The sequence below is a fragment of the Salvelinus sp. IW2-2015 genome, linkage group LG1 (genome assembly GCF_002910315.2).
Source record: "Salvelinus sp. IW2-2015 linkage group LG1, ASM291031v2, whole genome shotgun sequence".
NCBI classification, from domain to species: domain Eukaryota; kingdom Metazoa; phylum Chordata; class Actinopteri; order Salmoniformes; family Salmonidae; genus Salvelinus; species Salvelinus sp. IW2-2015.
In genome coordinates this window covers 6911829-6930622 of record NC_036838.1, presented here as the reverse complement: position 1 = coordinate 6930622, position 18794 = coordinate 6911829, and the positions used below count along the sequence as shown (strand labels likewise).

Here is an 18794-nt window from a genome sequence, read left to right as displayed (position 1 = left end):
ACCAGATAAAGTCGGTGCAGTGACTACAAAAAGTCGGCTGCTTGAAGAACCTTGCAGTGAATTTGTGGTCCTTCACTTCATGGACGTTCTTCTGCCTCAAAGCTCCTTTACGAGCGAACCCTTTCGCGACGTCCCCGGTCCCCTCGTTGAATTGTGTGACATCAGCCATAGTCAAAAAGCAACGTTATTCCTCTCTATCCAATGTATATGCCTATTCAATCCAATGTATTTCCACGCGTACTGTATTTTGCCACTGAGCAGGAGAGGCGGTCAGACTGTAACTGGACACACTGTACTATCTATGGGCTTTCCCTTGCTGTCGCTACAACTACTTTTACTGACAGCTCCACACTGAGCGCTTTGCTTCCTTCTTTCACTTGAGCTGACGTCACTACAATTAATCGCCTGGTGGGAGTGCTTCTACTGTCTGTTGGAATTTGGAAGATTGGAGCGTCATCCAGTGGTGTAAAAGATACTGGCAAATGTTTGGGTTAAAACTATTTACTTGAAGTGAAACTACATATCAGTCATATCATAGTCAGTGCTTGACTTGGCTAAAATGTATTTATTACGGAGTTCCTGCACCTAAATTCAAACAGAACCAGCGGCCAAAATGAGTACCGGCACCTGTTTCACCTAAGTCAAGCACTGATCATAGGCATCACATTTTTTTCCATTACCAATGTGTTATGTATGGTTTATTAGGGACAGTTCGACATTTACTGTGGGGGGAGGGTCATATTTTCACATGACCCTCCCCTAATGTTTACGATAACAAACAATAACAGTACTGCCCTACAAAGGCAACACAGTATCTATGTTGTTTTTTTTACTGCAAAATCTGACTTCATAGTCTTTTTCTGTCTAGACAGAGCAATTTCTGATATATTCTGATCAACTGGCTTGTTCTTCTGTCAGGAAACTAAATACCACATTGGCACGCCCTGATTGGTTTCACCTGTCCTTGTGCTTGTCTCCACCCCCTTCCAGGTGTCACCCATCTTCCCCACTTTTCCCCTGGGTATTTATACCTGTGATTTCTGTCTGTCTTTGCCAGTTTGTCTTGTTTGTTATAGTCAACCAGTGGTTTCTRGGCTCCTGGGTTGCACAAGTATCTCTTTTTGTCCTCCTGGTTTTGACCAATGCCTGTCCTGACTCTGAGCCAGCCTACCTGACCACTCTGCCTGAGCCTGCCTGTCGTCCTGTACCTTTACCGCTACTCTGGATTATCGACCCCTGCCTGCTTTGACCTGTCGTTTGCCTGCCCCTGTTGTTGCTATAAACATTGTTACTTCAACACAGTCTGCACTTGGGCCTTACCTGAAACCTGATACCACATTAACCAGATAATACCTGGCCCTTACAAAAGATCAAAGATTTTTTACCAAATTCGTAGTTACTGCATTTTGCCTTTGTAGGGCAGGTTAGCGATCCTGTGTTTATATACGTGGATATCGACTTTACCACTTCGGCATGCTTTTGTGGCTGAGTCGATGCCATGCAGTCCTACGGCCAGAAGGTTGAGGGTTTGCCGACCACCACAGACGAGCCCACTTTCCCTTCCTATTTCATTAGGCCCACACTGATCAGAGCCAGCTGAAGACAATGATCAGCTATCGGGAAATCAGATGTTCAACATTTTGATGCCATATTTATATAAAATATATGCAATGGATTTTCCACCAACACTGACACCAACAGGTCTGTGTCAGTGCAACATAACCAATAAACAAAGTATACTGACTTCAGGCACTTCAATATCACGGTTTGAGTTTTCAACACAACAATAAATAGACCATGTCGATCCCGAAAAACAGAAAATACATTCCTCCCCACCTTGTAAGCTTACCAAGTATCGAAGAGTCCTCTTGACAATCTCCAAATGTCATGAAACTTTTTTTTAGTGTTTTGTAACAGATATCTCTTTCCATTAACCAAATGGCCACGGCGCAGTTTGGATTGATTGATTGATTGATTGATTGATCTGTCAGTTAACGTATTTCCATTGTGGTCCATATTATTATTATTATTATTTTTACATACACACACAAATATATACATACTGTACATAGATACAGACACATTACAGAGATACAGACACAGTACAGAGATACAGACAGAAAAGCTTATACTGTTCACACATTAGCCAGCTTTTGACGTTCTTTTAAAAAGTGGTTATGGTCGGTATGGCTTTGAGTTGCTGTGGTAGTTTGTTCCACTCGACAACACCGGTATATAAAAATGTGTTCTTACCAGATATACTTTTATTTTTAAAACAGTGAATATTAGAGTATCTGTCTCTGATATTATGCTGGAGGACATCTCTAACAAAGGAAAAATAGTTGGATAGGTACCTGGGGGCTGAGTCTGTGATAATGCTATGGACTACGCCAAGTTTAATTAATAGTACTCTTTTTTTCCCACAGATAGCCAGCCTAGCAGCTTAAAATGCTCGACATCCAGATGAGTGTGAATAGGGAGTACAATTATTACATGCTTATTTTGGCTGGTTTGTAGCTTATTTTTTAACGTTTGGGGCTGCTGGTGAACCATGATGTGCAGGCATAATCAAAGTGACACTGGACTGGCACACTTGCCATAGCCTTTAGGGTGTCTATAGCTAGGTTTCCATCCAATTGGCAACAGATTTTTATGCTATCATTCTAAAAATGTGCATTAAAAAAAGATGCACATTTTCCTATCAGAGTTGTGTTTCCATCAAATTAACCTGTTGCGGATGAAAGTCTGTCCATAAATAGGTAGTGCACATAAAAATAACTTTTCGGTTAAATTCCCATGTATCAGAATTTTTTTAACAAATTAAATGGGTTTCCATCGCATTTTCAACTCTAGGCCTACTGATGGATTTGTCACAAAAAAATGTTGCGTAGGTATAGTTAATGTGCCCATTATGGTATTGGCACATGTGCTCTATCCAATAGCTCGCAGATATAGTGCAGGTATAGCCCACCTACATGATGAGATTATTTTGATTTGTCAAATGTCAGCCAAGCTCATCACCGTGCACTTTCACCACCCTGTGAAGTTCATTATAACCAGTTTAATTTGTTGCCTTATAAACGGCATGCTTTCCTGAGTCCTTGTGGGAGAACCACACAACATATCACTAAAGCATTCCCAACGCCATTTCTCGAATAAGGAATTTTACTGACACAAAAAGATCCCACCTTGTTTAGCGTATTTTGTTTTGTCAACATTTGGAAAGTTTGCCAAATAAATTAGCTGTTTCCATCTATTTTATTTTTATCCAACATGTACTTTACTCGCATAAAACGGTTGGCTGGATACCTGGTTAATGTCAAACCGTTTTGAGGATGCTGGAGTTATATTTTGGTCGGACGTGTGTATGCCTACAGAAGACTTTTGAAGTAGCCTAATCGGATTAAAACATTGTGACTGGTTGTGTTTATACCACATATAAAAGGTAATACATTTGAAAGTAAAATGAGAAATATTTCGGTTGTGTTGAAGGGTTAGATTGTAGGTGCGCGAGGAATAGCCGCTCGGGCTGGAAAGGAATGCGTTTGAAACTTTCCTGAATAACTGGGCTTGTCGGGAGCATATGTGGCCACATTATCATTGGACGACTTGGGAGAGTGATGATCTGCAACAGACTCTCAGTATCAGAAGTAAAAATACAACCAGACTGGCCTGCTACTGTTCCTTTTTAGACCTGTATAAACTATCGAGAGTATTCCCACAACAGATCCACATGGAATGAAACATTCAACTCACAGGGCTTTTGCGCCGTTATTCTAATGACATTTTCACTGCAGCCTAGAGTAGAATTTTTGAACTCACTTTAAAACAATAAAGCAATTATTGATTGCATTGTGGTGTTGTAGGCTAGTCTATGTAGTATAATTGTATTGTCCCTAAACAAGATCAATAGGGGAGCTGCATGCTACAATGATGCCTCTCCGCTGCCTCTCAGCTATTCCTATTTGTTCTTGTGGATTCATATTATAAATCGATGCAGTTTTGAATGCTTTTAGGTGTGCTATGATAGCTATTGCAGATCTGGACAAACGATCCATCTACCGTTATTGTCACTGTGAATGGTGAATAGAGGGCCGGCTAAACAGTTAGACTGGTAGACTACATTGACCTGTGGTATAGTAAAAATTTGCACGTGGAAAAGCGTAGTGCATACGGGAAGTACCAAAACACCTTAATATAGGGGAGGGTGCATGCAAGCAGATTAGGAAATTTGGCTAGGATGGAAGAAATGATATAGCAAATGGGAACCAAGGAAAAAATGGACTACCCTCCCCTGTGTCCAATAAAATAGTTAGCCTTGTAGCAGTCGTAAGGGCAGGACTTCAGCAGAAGGCAAGACGGATGTTAGTGCTCATAGTGTAGACGTAAGTAGTTGTCTTGGTGACCCGAAGGTGCCATATATGGCTAAATWTCAAGCTAATGCATTAGTAGCAGATTAACAATATACAGTGGGGCAAAAAAGTATTTAGTCAGCCACCAATTGTGCAAGTTCTCCCACTTAAAAAGATGAGAGAGGCCTGTAATTCTTCATAGGTACATTCAACTATGCAGACAAAATGAGAAAAAAAAATCCAGAAAATCACATTGTAGGACTTTTAATGAATTTATTTGCAAATTATGGTGGAAAATAAGTATTTGGTCACCTACAAACAAGCAAGATTTCTGGCTCTCACAGACCTGTAACTTATTTTTTAAGAGGCTCCTCTGTCCTCCACTCGTTACCTGTATTAATGGCACCTGTTTGAACTTGTTATCAGTATAAAAGACACCTGTCCACAACCTCAAACAGTCACACTCCAAACTCCACTATGGCCAAGACCAAAGAGCTGTCAAAGGACACCAGAAACAAAATTGTAGACCTGCACCAGGCTGGGAAGACTGAATCTACAATAGGTAAGCAGCTTGGTTTGAAGAAATCAACTGTGGGAGCAATTATTAGGAAATGGAAGACATACAAGACCACTGATAATCTCCCTCGATCTGGGGCTTCACGCAAGATCTCACCCCGTGGGGTCAAAATGATCACAAGAACGGTGAGCAAAAATCCAGAACCACACGGGGGACCTAGTGAATGACCTGCAGAGAGCTGGGACCAAAGTAACAAAGCCTACCATCAGTAACACACTACGCCGCCAGGGACTCAAATCCTGCAGTGCCAGACGTGTCCCCTGCTTAAGCCAGTACATGTCCAGGCCCGTCTGAAGTTTGCTAGAGAGCATTTGGATGATCCAGAAGAAGATTGGGAGAATGTCATATGGTCAGATGAAACCAAAAATAAACTTTTTGGTAAAACTAAACTCGTCGTGTTTGGAGGACAAAGAATGCTGAGTTGCATCCAAAGAACACCATACCTACTGTAAAGCATGGGGGTGGAAACTCATGCTTTGGGGCTGTTTTTCTGCAAAGGGACCAGGACGACTGATCCGTGTAAAGGACAGAATGAATGGCCATGTATCGTGAGATTTTGAGTGAAAACCTCCTTCCATCAGCAAGGGCATTGAAGATGAAACGTGGCTGGGTCTTTCAGCATGACAATGATCCCAAACACACCGCCGGGCAACGAAGGAGTGGCTTCGTAAGAAGCATTTCAAGGCCTGGAGTGGCCTAGCCAGTCTCCAGATCTCACCCCATAAAACATCTTTGGAGGGAGTTGAAAGTCCGTGATGCCAGCAACAGACCCAAACATCAATGCTCTAGAGGAGATCTGCATGGCGGAATGGGACAAAATACCAGCAACAGTGTGTGAAAACCTTGTGAAGACTTACAGAAAACGTTTGACCTCTGTCATTGCCAACAAAGGGTATATAACAAAGTATTGAGAAACTTTTGTTATTGACCAAATACTTATTTTCCACCATCATTTGCAAATAAATTCATAAAAAATCCTACAATGTGATTTTCAGGAATTTTTTTCTCATTTTGTCTGTCATAGTTGAAGTGTACCTATGAAGAATTACAGGCCTCTCTCATCTTTTAAGTGGGAGAACTTGCACAATTGGTGGCTGACTAAAAACTTTTTTGCCCCACTGTATACATTGGGCAATGGCCAAAATAAATACCATCTGAATCAGGCTTAACCTGTCCTACTGAAAGACACAGGTAGGGCAAGACTCCCTTTAGAAACCAAATCTAATTCAAATTACAGTTTTTATAAAGTATTAGCATTAGTATTACCATAATGAAACCTGTATTTCATACAGCTGATACATGTTATGATTCTGAATCATTGTAGTGAGGGTGTATGTGTACTGAGTGAAAGTTATCCTTCAACTCAGAGTAAATATGCATGTGCTTTGAACTTTGGGCAATCAATGGAAGCCTATTTCAGACGATCTGATTGAATCAGACTTTCAGGGTTTTTGAACAGACCATCTACATTTTTCACCATCCACTGCGGGAGAACCACCACAGTTCTCTCAACCCCGCAGAAGATGAATCCAACCCTGGCTTCTGCTGCTCTCGCATGCGCCTTGTCTACGTCAGTGACATGCAAGAAAGGTACGGTTAAAAATATTTGATTAAGGCAGTATTTTTCAATTACAGAATACAGTGGGGCAAAAAAGTATTTAGTCAGCCACCAATTGTGCAAGTTCCCACTTAAAAGAGTGAGAGAGGCCTGTATTTTCATAGGTACACTTCAACTATGACAGACAAAATGAGAAAAAAAAATCCAGAAAATCACATTGTAGGATTTTTAATGAATTTATTTGCAAATGATGGTGAAAATAAGTATTTGGTCAATAACAAAAGTTTCTCAATACTTTGTTATATACCCTTTGTTGGCAATGACAGAGGTCAAACGTTTTCTGTAAGTCTTCACAAGGTTTTCACACACTGTTGCTGGTATTTTGTCCCATTCCTCCATGCAGATCTCCTCTAGAGCATTGATGTTTTGGGGCTGTTGCTGGGCAACACGGACTTTCAACTCCCTCCAAAGATTTTCTATGGGGTTGAGATCTGGAGACTGGCTAGGCCACTCCAGGACCTTGAAATGCTTCTTACGAAGCCACTCCTTCGTTGCCGGGCGGTTGTTTGGGATCATTGTCATGCTGAAAGACCCAGCCACGTTTCATCTTCAATGCCCTTGCTGATGGAAGGAGGTTTTCACTCCAAATCTCACGATACATGCCCCATTTATTTTGTCCTTTACACGATCAGTCGTCCTGGTCCCTTTGCAGAAGAACAGCCCTAAAGCATGATGTTTCCACCCCCATGCTTCACAGTAGGTATGGTGTTCTTTGGATGCAACTCAGCATTCTTTGTCCTCCAAACACGACGAGTTGAGTTTTTCCAAAAAGTTCTATTTTGGTTTCATCTGACCATATGACATTCTCCCAATCTTCTTCTGGATCATCCAAATGCTCTAGCAAACTTCAGACGGGCCTGGACATGTACTGGCTTAAGCAGGGGACACATCTGGCACTGCAGGATTTGAGTCCCTGGCGGCGTAGTGTGTTTACTGATGGTAGGCTTTGTTACTTTGGTCCAGCTCACTGCAGGTCATTCACTAGGTCCCCCCGTGTGGTTCTGGGATTTTTGCTCACCGTTCTTGTGATCATTTTGACCCCACGGGTGAGATCTTGCGTGGAGCCCAGATCGAGGGAGATTATCAGTGGTCTTGTATGTCTTCCATTTCTAATATTGCTCCCACAGTTGATTTCTTCAAACCAAGCTGCTACCTATTGCAGATTCAGTCTTCCCAGCCTGGTGCAGGTCTACAATTTTGTTTCTGGTGTCCTTTGACAGTCTTTGGTCTTGGCCATAGTGGAGTTTGGAGTGTGACTGTTTGAGGTTGTGGACAGGTGTCTTTTATACTGATAACAAGTTCAAACAGGTGCATTAATACAGGTAACGAGTGGAGGATAGAGGAGCTCTTAAAGAAGAAGTTACAGGTCTGTGAGAGCCAGAAATCTTGCTTGTTTGTAGGTGACCAAATACTTATTTTCCACCACAATTTGCAAATAAATTCATAAAAAATCCTACAATGTGATTTTCTGGATTTTTTTTCTCATTTTGTCTGTCATAGTTGAAGTGTACCTATGATGAAAATTACAGGCCTCTCATCTTTTTAAGTGGGAGAACTTGCACAATTGGTGGCTGACTAAATACTTTTTTGCCCCACTGTATATATTACACAAGATGCTTTAGCCGTATTTCATATGTGTTTTTATATAATTTACAGCGTAACATTTATGTTTGTCTATCAATATTCCCATTTATCCTCAGTATGTGGCCACCCGCCCGTGACCGACGGTATGGATACACTGGGCCTAAAGCGTGTGTATGAGATTGGAAAAGAGGTGACCCTGGCATGTGAGCGTGGATACACACCTGGGAAAGCCAAGACTGCCAAGATCACCTGCTCAGCCTCGGGAGAGTGGACCAAACTGGACCTTGTGTGTTCTCGTAAGTTCCACTCCATTCACAAAACATCCATTACATAATGTGAAGCATAAATTCAGGTAAATTGTTGAGTTTTACAGAAATCCTGGTTGGAGGATTCCAGATTTCCTGCTTATTAGTCCCTGATTCAAGGAATCTTCCAACTGGGATTTTTGGAAAACCTGGGAATTTTCGGAACGTTCCTGAGAATTCTGTAACCCTAAAGTCACTTATACAGTACCATGGACAYTCCATACTTTAGCAAGGGGCTAGGGATATGGGAATCTTTTTTTTTAAACAACATTAAAGGCATAAATCATATCCACGTGAATCTTCTACGTTTTTGACACAGCAAAGATGTGTCCTCTCCCCAAGCCTATGCAAAAGCCAGGGATGATTGACGTGCCTCTCAAGAGTGTACTCAACTACACATGTGATGATGGGTGAGGGAAATAGTGTGGTTTAGTTCTGACTACATTTTGCTGACTCTGCATCTCAGACCAATAAGAATTTGTGTTCTTCAGGTACGTCGTGAGCCAATGAGAGTGTGTGTTTACACAACGGTACCCTCAGTGCACCACCACCAATGTGTAAAGGTATACCATACCTCAAGAATGTAACCTTGCTTTTCTCCATTGTTTGTCTAAATATGAAAATATAGTCTCAATTATTTAAAATATTTCTTCCCTGCAGCTGTGAGTTGTGCTCTGCCTCAAGCACCTAAGCATGGTAAAATTGTCTATGACAATAAGAAGTTCACTGGCAATGAAATCCAGTACGGACAGAGTTGGACGTATGAGTGTTTGCCGCCAAGAGCTCCCATTGGCAACGAGAGAGGATCGTGCCTGGCCAGTGGAAACGTGACTGAGCTACCGGTATGCAAGGGTAGGTGCAGACAGTGGCAGCATAAGCCAAATGGTTTGTGAACAAATCTCATTGGTTGAGAAGTTTTTGAGTGACATCTGGTTGAACCACTGATAAATTATCAATGATCTTTTAGGTCACATTATTACATGGGTCTAGCCTTTTGGGGGCCCTACTTGAGATTTGGTTGCCCCCACCAAAATGTTTTATAGTTAATTCCCTGCAATTCTACCCATTTTGCCATGGGGTGGAGATCATTTTTTAAAGTTTTAAAGCTAATTTCCTGCAATTCTACACATTTTGCCATTACTTATGCCGTGTTGAGTGAGAGTGACTAACAAAAGCAATAGGGGCCCATTGGAGGTCAGGGCCCCTGGGCACATGCCTGGTCAGTTTTCGGACAGATAGCTGGCTAGACTAATTTACCAATCTTTGTTAGCTGACATGGCTAATTGAGTGACGCACAACCAAATTTTGAACCTGCACCTTGTGTATTCTATTATCCTAACTCTCAACAGTAAGTTGAGACCCCGAATTAATTCCCCCAAATAAATAGAAATAAAATAAAATGTGGGGGCCCCTAGCGGCATGGGAACCGCTTATGTCGCTAATGCCTGGAGCCGGCACTGACGATGATTCTCTAAAATTGTTATTGTTCATCCACTCCAAGTGATGATAATTGACCAATTTGCATAATCCTGTCTTCCTCTGTTTATGCCTTAATTAAAAAAAATGTAATTTAGATTAACCCTGACAATATTACTTGAAATAGGTTATTGCATTGTTCATACACTTTCACTAGCCCATGACTTTTCTGACCTGTTGCAGAGGTGAGTTGCTCCATCCCACCAACGATAGACCACGGCCTCATAACCTTTGCTGTGATGAGGGAGGCTGGCTACAAGGAGAAGGTCAAGTACCAGTGCCAGGAACACTACGTTCTGGACGGCTCTGAGGAAATACAGTGTCAGAATACAGGCATCTGGTCCACTTTGCCCGTTTGTAGAGGTGAGTCAATGAGTCAGTGTAGGGTGAAGTTGCCCTTAGACCCTGATCTTCAGGTCAGTTTTGCATTTCCCTCACTAATGGTTAAGGTTAGGATTGGGGGAGGGGAAGCTGACCCTATAACTGTACATAGAGGAGGCTGGTGGGAGGAGCTGCAGGAGGACGAGCTCATTGTAATGGCTGGAATGGTTTAAATGGAACCGTATCAAACATATGGAAACCACATGTTTGACTCTGTTCCTTCTATTCCGTTCCAGCCATTACAATGAGCATGTCCTCCTATAGCGCCTCCCACCAGCCTCCTCTGCTGTACATAGGGGAAAGTTCACACCCGAGCCATTGAGTCATAGAAAAGGTTGCACTGTTGTTACTCTTGTGGGAACGTCACTTGTGTGTGTCTGTATATCGAACCAGCTTGTTGACTTACGTGTGATTAGATGTGTATCAGCAACCATTTATTTCATCTTTGATGACTGAAATGATTGCGTAACGAGAGTGTACTGCCGGTGTGCCTTTGAGCAAGGCACTGCATTCCCWAAACTTCTCCGCGGTCGCTTGCTGTGTGGCTGACCATGTGTTGCTCCCAACCTATTGTGTACGTGGTGTGTCAGGTTGGGTACTGATACTGAAGAATTTCCATGATCTATTTCATTTCATTCTATTCTATTCTATTCTATTCAATTCTAAACTGAGAGTCATGTTGCTTTGCTTGTCTTCGCTTTACTGCAGCCCCCTGTAAAGTTAACATCAACAGAGGTCGCATCTTCTACAACGCCAAGAAGATCTGGATTGGGGATCTGAAACCCAATAGAGTCCTTCACAGGGAGTCTGTTGTGTTCTACTGTCTGAACAAGGAGCTGAAGTGTGGCCTTCCAGTAGCAAGTCAGTGCATRGACGGCACACTCAATACCCCCAGAATGTTTTAAAGGTGAGGCCCGTCGTACCAAAATAACATGGTCACGTTCATTATGGCATTTTACAACGTAAATCAAAAATGAGTGTTTCTTATTGGACACGTGTCGTAGTCTCTCCATGTTTCAGTCCATTTTCTTCCGTTTGATGACTAATGAACACGACCCAGAGTAAAATGTGTTGTGGTCACATTTTTAAAGCTTCCCAAACGCTGCTTAGTTGAGTCCTTTTAATATTCTCACAACTAAAATGCCAAATGTGTTTGCGTGTCTGTCTTTCTCTTAGAACCAGGCAAGATGGAGTACACCCTCAAGCCCAAATCACTTCCATCTGAGATTGCGATGTGTCCTGCCGACCTAACAAAATAAACACAATACGAAGAGGAAAAATAGGGCAAATAAATTACAAATAAATATGACTTTTTAAAAATGATCTGTCTATTACTTTGTGTCCAAATAATCCAGCCCTGCTTTGCTAATAACCTGTTATATCCATAACTTTAATGAGCCTGAATTTGATTGCCTGTTTAGTATAGTACATGATACCTGAAAACAACACTAGATGTCAGTAAAGGATTACCGTATTTGGAAGCTCTGCTCATACACAAAGGGCTCTGCAGTTTTGGGAGAGGAAAAACAAGTTACTTTTTAACTAAGAGTAAACAAACCTCTGTTTTGACTTGAACTCGATATCTGATTGAACTCTTGCCATTTTGCAACAAGAACATCGAACACAAACTGTATGAGATTACAAATGCATGTCCTACAGGTTAACAGATACAAGCACACAAATAAAGATTCATAGTAGTAGGTCTGCGTATGTAGATCTACACCACTGCATCATCTAGCCACATCAATGTTATAGTGCTAGAATAGTTTCAGTCCAACTTTATTGTACCACATAAATGGATTGAAAGCACATTCTATGTTGCAACCATGATTTGGTGACGAGATGTTGATGTGTACTAGGAATAGGGGTGGGGCATATAACCAGTAAGGCTCACAAAGGTCTGGTGTTTTACAGAAATAGTAAAAGACTCAGAGGTTGCCTCATTCTGCGTTGTCATCAACCCTTATCTATTTACTTTGAGTAACACAAAAAGTTGGGAGCGCCAACGACGTTCTGATTTTTACCCTTGAAAGCAGAGAGGAGAGACGCTCTTTCCACACCACAGACAATGGCCCCAAGTCTGTCTTTGCTGCTGATCTGTCTGCTTGCCTTGTATACACCAGTGACATCCAAGAAAGGTACAGTATCTATTGTTACGGTATCTACACTGAACAAAAATATAAACGCAACATGCAACAATTTCAACGATTTTACTGAGATACAGTTCATATGAGGAAATCAGTACATTTAAATAAATTCCTTAGGTCCTAATCTATGGATTTCACATGACTGGGAATACAGATATGCATCTGTTCGTCACAGACACCTTTGAAAAAAAGTAGGGGCGTGGATCAGAAAACCAGTCCGTGTCTTGTGTGACCACCATTTGCCTCATGCAATGCGACACCATCTCCTTCGAATAGAGTTGACCAGGCTGTTGATTGTGGCCTGTGGAATGTTGTCCCAAGCCTCTTCAATGGCTGTGTGAAGTTGCTGGATATTGGCGGGAACTGGAACACGTTGTCGTACATGTCGATCCAGAGCATCCCAAACATGCTCAATGGGTGACATGTCTAGTGAGTATGCAGGCCATGAAAGAACTGGGACATTCTCAGTTTCCAGGAATTTTGTACAGATCCTTGCGACATGGGGCCATGCATTATCATGCTGAAACATGAGATGATGATGGCAGATGAATGGCACGACAATGGGCCTTGCCACAATATATCTTTGTATTCAAATTGTCATGGATAAAATGCAATTATGTTCGTTGTCCGTAGCTTGTGCCTGCCCATACCATAACCCGACCACCACCATGGGGCACTCTGACAACGTTGACATCAGCAAACCGCTCGCCTGCAAAACGCCATACATGCCCAATACAGTTGAAACCAGGATTCATCCTTGAAGAGCACACTTCTCCAGCATGCCAGTGGCCATCGAAGGTGAGCATTTGCGATGCCAAACTGCAGTCAGGTCAAGGCCCTGGTGAGGACAACGAGCATGCAGATGAGCATCTCTGAGACAGTTTCTGACAGTTTGTGCAGAAATTCTTTGGTTGTGCAAACCCACAATTTAATCAGCTGTCTGGGTGGCTGGTCTCAGACAATCCCGCAGGTGAAGAAGCTGGTTGTGGAGGTCCTGGGCTGACATGGTTACACGTGGTCTGCGGTTGTGAGGCCGGTTGGATGTACTGCCAAATTCTTTAAAAGATTTTGGAGGTGGTTTATGGTAGAGAAATTAACATTCAATTGCACGCTCCCTCAAAACTTGAGACATCTGTGACATTGTGCTGTGTGACAAAACTGCAGATTTTAGCGTGGCCTTTTATTGTCCCCAGCACAAGGTGCACCTGTGTAATGATGATGCTGTTTAATCAGCTTCTTGATATGCCACACCTGTCAGGTAGATGGATTATCTTGGCAAAAGAGAAATGCTCATTAACAGGGATGTAAACAAATGTGTTCACAACATGTGAGAGAAATAAGAATTTTGTACGTATGAAACATTTCTGGGATCTTTTATTTCAGCTCATGAAACATGGGACCAACACTTTACATGTTGCGTTTATATGTTTGTTCAGTGTGTCCCAGCTTTGGCCTGTTGATTTAGATGCCTTTTGTGTTTCTGTGCTGTATGCTGTGTATGCTGTTCAATATTSCTACGTACTCTCAGAGTGTGTTTAGGCAAATGGGCTTGTGTTATGTTGACAAATACTTTCAGTTACTGTAAGCTGAAAGTAAAAATACACTTTAATAGTCCACCTACCTTTACGCTCAACAAACTATCACTAGACTACAAGTAACATGTCTGGGGAGTTGCACAGGCACTTCTTTGGTTAATCTGTGTCCATGCTTTTTTCTGTGTCTGTGTGTGTTTCTGTGTGTGTGTTTTTTATTGACCCATCCCGTTACCTGTCTGCCCCCTCAGAATGTGATCGCCCGTCCCTGGGTGACGGTATGAACCTGGAGGCACTCCAGAGGGTGTACTCCCCCGGAGACGAGGTGGTGCTGTCGTGTAAACGAGGATATACACCCACCTCAGGCTCTCGCACAATCATCTGCACTGCTAGCGGACAATGGACCAAGTCGAGACTCAAGTGCTCAAGTAGGTCGCTGTTATAAAGTTTGACCAAAAACAGTAGTACTGTTCGTGTATCATAATTTGATACTCAAACAACATTCCATGTATTATCAGTTGATACTCACTATATTGCAAGTATTATCAGTTGATACTCAGTATAATCCATGTATTATCAGTTGATACTCAATATATTACAAGAATGATCAGTTGATACTCAGTATATTGCAAGTATTATCAGTTGATACTCAGTATATTCCATGTATTGTCAGTTGATACTCAGTATATTCCATGTATTGTCAGTTGATACTCAGTATATTACAAGTATTATCAGTTGATTAGTTGGTATCCTTCACACTGGCGCCCCACAGGGGTGTGTACTTAGGTCCCTCCTGTATTCCCTGTGCACCCACGACTGCGTGGCAAACACGACTCCAGCACCATCATTAAGTTTGCTGACGACACAACAGTGGTAGGTCTGATCACCGACAACAATGAGACGGCCTATAGGGAGGAGGTCAGAGAACTGGCAGTGTGATGCCAGGACAGAAATCTTTCCCTCAATGTGAGCAAGACAAAGGAGCTGATTGTGGACTACAGGAAAATGCGGGCCGAACAGGCCACCATTAACATCGATGGGGCTGTAGTGGAGAAGGGTCGAGAATTTCAAGTTCCTTTGTGTCCACATCACCAACAAACTAACATGGTCCAAACATACCAAGACAGTCCTGAAGAGGGCACGACAAAACCTTTTCCCCCTCAGGAGACTGAAAAGATTTGGCATGGGTCTCCAGATCCTCAAAATGTTCTACAGCTGCACCCTCGAGAGCATCCTGACTCGTTGCATCGACCGCCTGGTGTGACAATTGCTCGGCATCTGACCGTAAGGCGCTACAGAGGGTAGTGCGGACGGCCCAGTACATCAGTGGGGCCAAGCTTCCTGCCACCCAGGACCTATTTAATAAGCGGTGTCAGAGGAAAGCCCATAAAATTGTCAGAGACTCCAGTCACCCAAGTTATAGACTCTTTTCTCTGCTACCGCACGGCAAGCGGTACCGGAGCGCCAAGTCTAGGACCAAAAGGCTCCTCAWCAGCTTCTACCTCCAAGCCATTAGACTGCTGAACAATTCATAAAAATCGCCACCGGACATTTTACATTGACCCCCCCTCTTGTACACTGCTGCTACTCGCTTTTTGTTTGTTACCTATGCATGGTCACTTCGCCCCCACCTACATGTACAGATTACCTCAACTAGCCTGTACCCCCGCACACTGACTCGGTACCGGCGCCCCCTGTATATAGCCCTGTTATTGTTATTGTGTTACTTTTTATTATTACTTTTATTTTAGCCTACTCGGTACATATTTTCTTCTTCTTGAACTGCACGGTTGGTTAAGAGCTTGTAAGTAAGCATTTCACAGTAAAGTCTACACTTGTTGTACTCGGCGCATGTGGCAAATAGTTTGATTTGATTTGATACTCATTGATGGAACTGTTGAACATTGCTGACTGATTCCTTTTGACTTCTGATGCAGCAAAGAGTTGCTCTTTCCCAGAAGCATTAGACCACGGAGACATGGAGTTTGTGGACATTGTCTACCAGAGTACCATCAACTACACCTGCCATGAGGGGTATGAGGAATACCATTTACAAATTCGATTTAGTGTCTCGTTGACGACTGGCCACCTCTCCGTGCTGTCAACGTCTATAACATGTTATTGTATCAAACACATGTAAAGTAGGTCAAAGTTCAAATCACTGTATACCCATACACCTAATATAGTGTGTACTTGATGTTTTTTTTGCTATATAATTTGACAGATTACGGTAATGTGGTCTACAGGTATATCCTGCAAGGAGCCAGTACCATTGAGTGCTTGTATGACGGACAATGGAGTGATCCACCACCAAAGTGTACACGTAAGTGTCTGCCTTATACCGAAATGCGTAGCTACTCTAGCACTTAACAGTAATGATTCCAAATTACCTCACATTGATAATGCATACAAACTCACATTGATAATTACAAATCTATAAGCACAATGTAAACGTGGCCTTATTGCTGTAATTGTAAAGAGCATTCTACAATGTGTAAAACTGAGATTTGAATAATGGCTTTACTGTAGCCTATATTATTCATATTCATATGTTACATCATATGTCTCTGACAAAAATATAGAGAATATCACGTATTTTGATCAAATGTGCTTGATTAATGAGCATGTGAATGAAATCTCTCTCCTCTGTTAGCGGTGACGTGCGGTCTTCCTCCAATACCTAAATATGGGAAAATAGTCTACGACAGAAAGTTCACAGGCAACACGACTGTGTTTGGTTTTGGGGGAACCTACGAGTGTCTCCCTCCACTTGTCCTCATAGGCAATGAGAGGGGATCGTGCAGCACTAACGGAGACTGGACTGAGCCACCAGAATGTAAATGTAGGTACAGTATTATCAGTCAAAGGCTCTGATCTGTTGTATTGCTGCAGGTAGCCTAGAGCAGGGATGGGTAACTTTGATGGTGGCGGGTGCTGGTTTGACTACCCAAGCCGACAAGGTGAAAAATCTGTCGATGTGCCCTTGAGCAAGGCACTTAACCCTAATTTGCTCCAGGGGCGCTGTATGTGACAATAAAACATCTTTATATTTATTGCTAAACACTTCATGTCACCTCCGTAAAAGTTGCAATTCATAACTTTTGTAAACTGACGGGATGGTTATCGGCTCGTGTAACCGTTTGTTACTTTTAGTTTTGGCCAGATATGTTTGTGATACCTCTGAGGAAATGAAATGAAATACAAATTGCACCTGTGAAGTGGTAATAAATGACAAGTGATTTGCTTTGTGGATGAAGTGTAAGTGGTATATTCTGAACACACACTAACCCTGACTGACCTCTATTTGCTTCCAGTGGTGACCTGTTCAGCTCCAACAGACCTCAACAACGGCTACATGACCGTTAGTGATAAGAGGGAGTACGGCTTCAAGGAGACTGTCAGATATGGATGTGATATAGACTATGTCCTGGATGGGCCTGTGGAGATCGAATGTCTCAAAACAGGGGATTGGTCAATAAAGCCAGCTTGCAGGGGTAGGACCACCGATTTTGTGACAATTTTGTAATTTTTGCTTTGTTTTATTACATTGCTTAACCAAACTTATTTGGTTACCTATCAAATCAGTGTTTTTGAATTAGCTGAATGTTGCTGTTTTTGAAATTCGAAATTCTTATTCATCATAATTTCCCTCTTTGTTCCACAGCTTCCTGCAAGGTAGGTATTAAAAGAGGACGCATCCTTTACAACGGAAGGACATTTTGGATAAAGGATTTRGAGCCCAATAAAATCTCACATGCGGAAGTCCTCTCGGTCTACTGTATGAACAAGGAAAAGAAGTGTGGCTATGCAGTGTCAATCCAGTGCATCGATGGAAAACTCAAGATCCCAGAATGCTTTGAAGGTGTGTTTTTTTTCTTGCTAGCTTTTTTCGCTCTAAAAAAAAATAACAACATTACCATCAAGTCTTAATYATGTGTGGGTGTTTTCCTTTCTAGAACCAAGTGATAAATTCGACGATGATTCCCTGCCATCTGAGATAGCCCAGTGCTGAAACTCAACTGTGCATGACAAAGCAAATCGAGACCGAGAACATTGATTGCCTGAATTAAATGTCAATAAAACCATGTGTATTTCTATGTAATGCTATGCATTTGTTCATCGGGAAAAAAATTKTGTTTTACGATGAATAAAAAATAATGTTTTCTTGTATGTTTGTAGATGATTTAACCCAACATCTTACCCAATAACAGTATAAGTTCAATTTACAAATGATGTCACATGATGTCAGTGTTGTACAGCTGTGAGATACTCTGTCAGGTCAAAAATTCTCAAACATGCATGTATGCAAACACACGCACACGCACGTACGCACGCGCACGCACGCACGCACGCAGCACGCAGCACACACACACACACACACACACACACACACCACACACACACACACACACACACACACACACACACACACACACACCAAACTCATTGCCACACCACAGGCACACACTGTCGACAGACAACACATCAGCTGACAAGTCAGCTGTCTGCTCCCAAAATAATACATTTCTACTACAAAACAGAACTCTACCTTCCTATCCAGTGATTCATATCATAACCATACAGTCGACTGCAAGGAGGCCACAGTGCAATCCCATCCCGGTAACCCAAACCGCTTTGCATGTCTATTCTAACAGAGATTAGCCCTTTGTTGCTCTTTCCCCGCTATGCGGTTGGTTTGATCCTCTTCCTTGCCGTCAGCTGGTGTCAGAACTATTTTCCCCCCCCGCGGGGGCGGCCGGTTGATTGTACTGAGTCATGAGAACTGACTCTCCTTCCCGCTGGGCAGCGAGGCAGGACATGA

General features: G+C 42.3%; 3 protein-coding genes across 4 annotated transcripts in view; 2 read left to right on the top strand and 1 right to left on the bottom strand.

Annotated features, from left to right (window-relative positions):
* Nucleotides 1-379, bottom strand: part of LOC111957424 (protein kinase C alpha type) — a 213159-nt gene extending 212780 nt beyond the window's left edge. For both annotated transcript variants that reach the window (XM_023978280.2, XM_023978348.2), the window contains exon 1: nt 3-379. In XM_023978280.2, coding sequence (XP_023834048.1) covers nt 3-169 — 167 coding nt within the window. In that variant the 5' untranslated portion in view covers nt 170-379. The remainder of the gene's footprint in view (nt 1-2) is intronic.
* Nucleotides 380-6403: 6024 nt separating this feature from the next.
* Nucleotides 6404-11613, top strand: LOC111957355 (beta-2-glycoprotein 1). The gene is given in 9 exon segments (XM_070435124.1): nt 6404-6519; nt 8248-8427; nt 8756-8863; nt 8940-8999; nt 9097-9288; nt 10096-10275; nt 11002-11183; nt 11185-11200; nt 11470-11613. Coding segments are annotated over 9 exon segments (1068 nt in total). The 5' UTR covers nt 6404-6452; the 3' UTR covers nt 11553-11613.
* Nucleotides 11614-12187: 574 nt separating this feature from the next.
* LOC111957256 (beta-2-glycoprotein 1) lies at nt 12188-18142 on the top strand. Its single transcript, XM_023978072.2, has 8 exons — nt 12188-12431; nt 14224-14400; nt 15910-16006; nt 16219-16295; nt 16626-16814; nt 17287-17466; nt 17637-17834; nt 17929-18142. The coding sequence occupies exons 1-8, from the start codon at nt 12362-12364 to the stop codon at nt 17982-17984; spliced, it is 1044 nt and encodes a 347-aa protein (XP_023833840.1). The 5' UTR covers nt 12188-12361; the 3' UTR covers nt 17985-18142.
* The last annotated feature ends 652 nt before the right edge of the window (nt 18143-18794 follow it).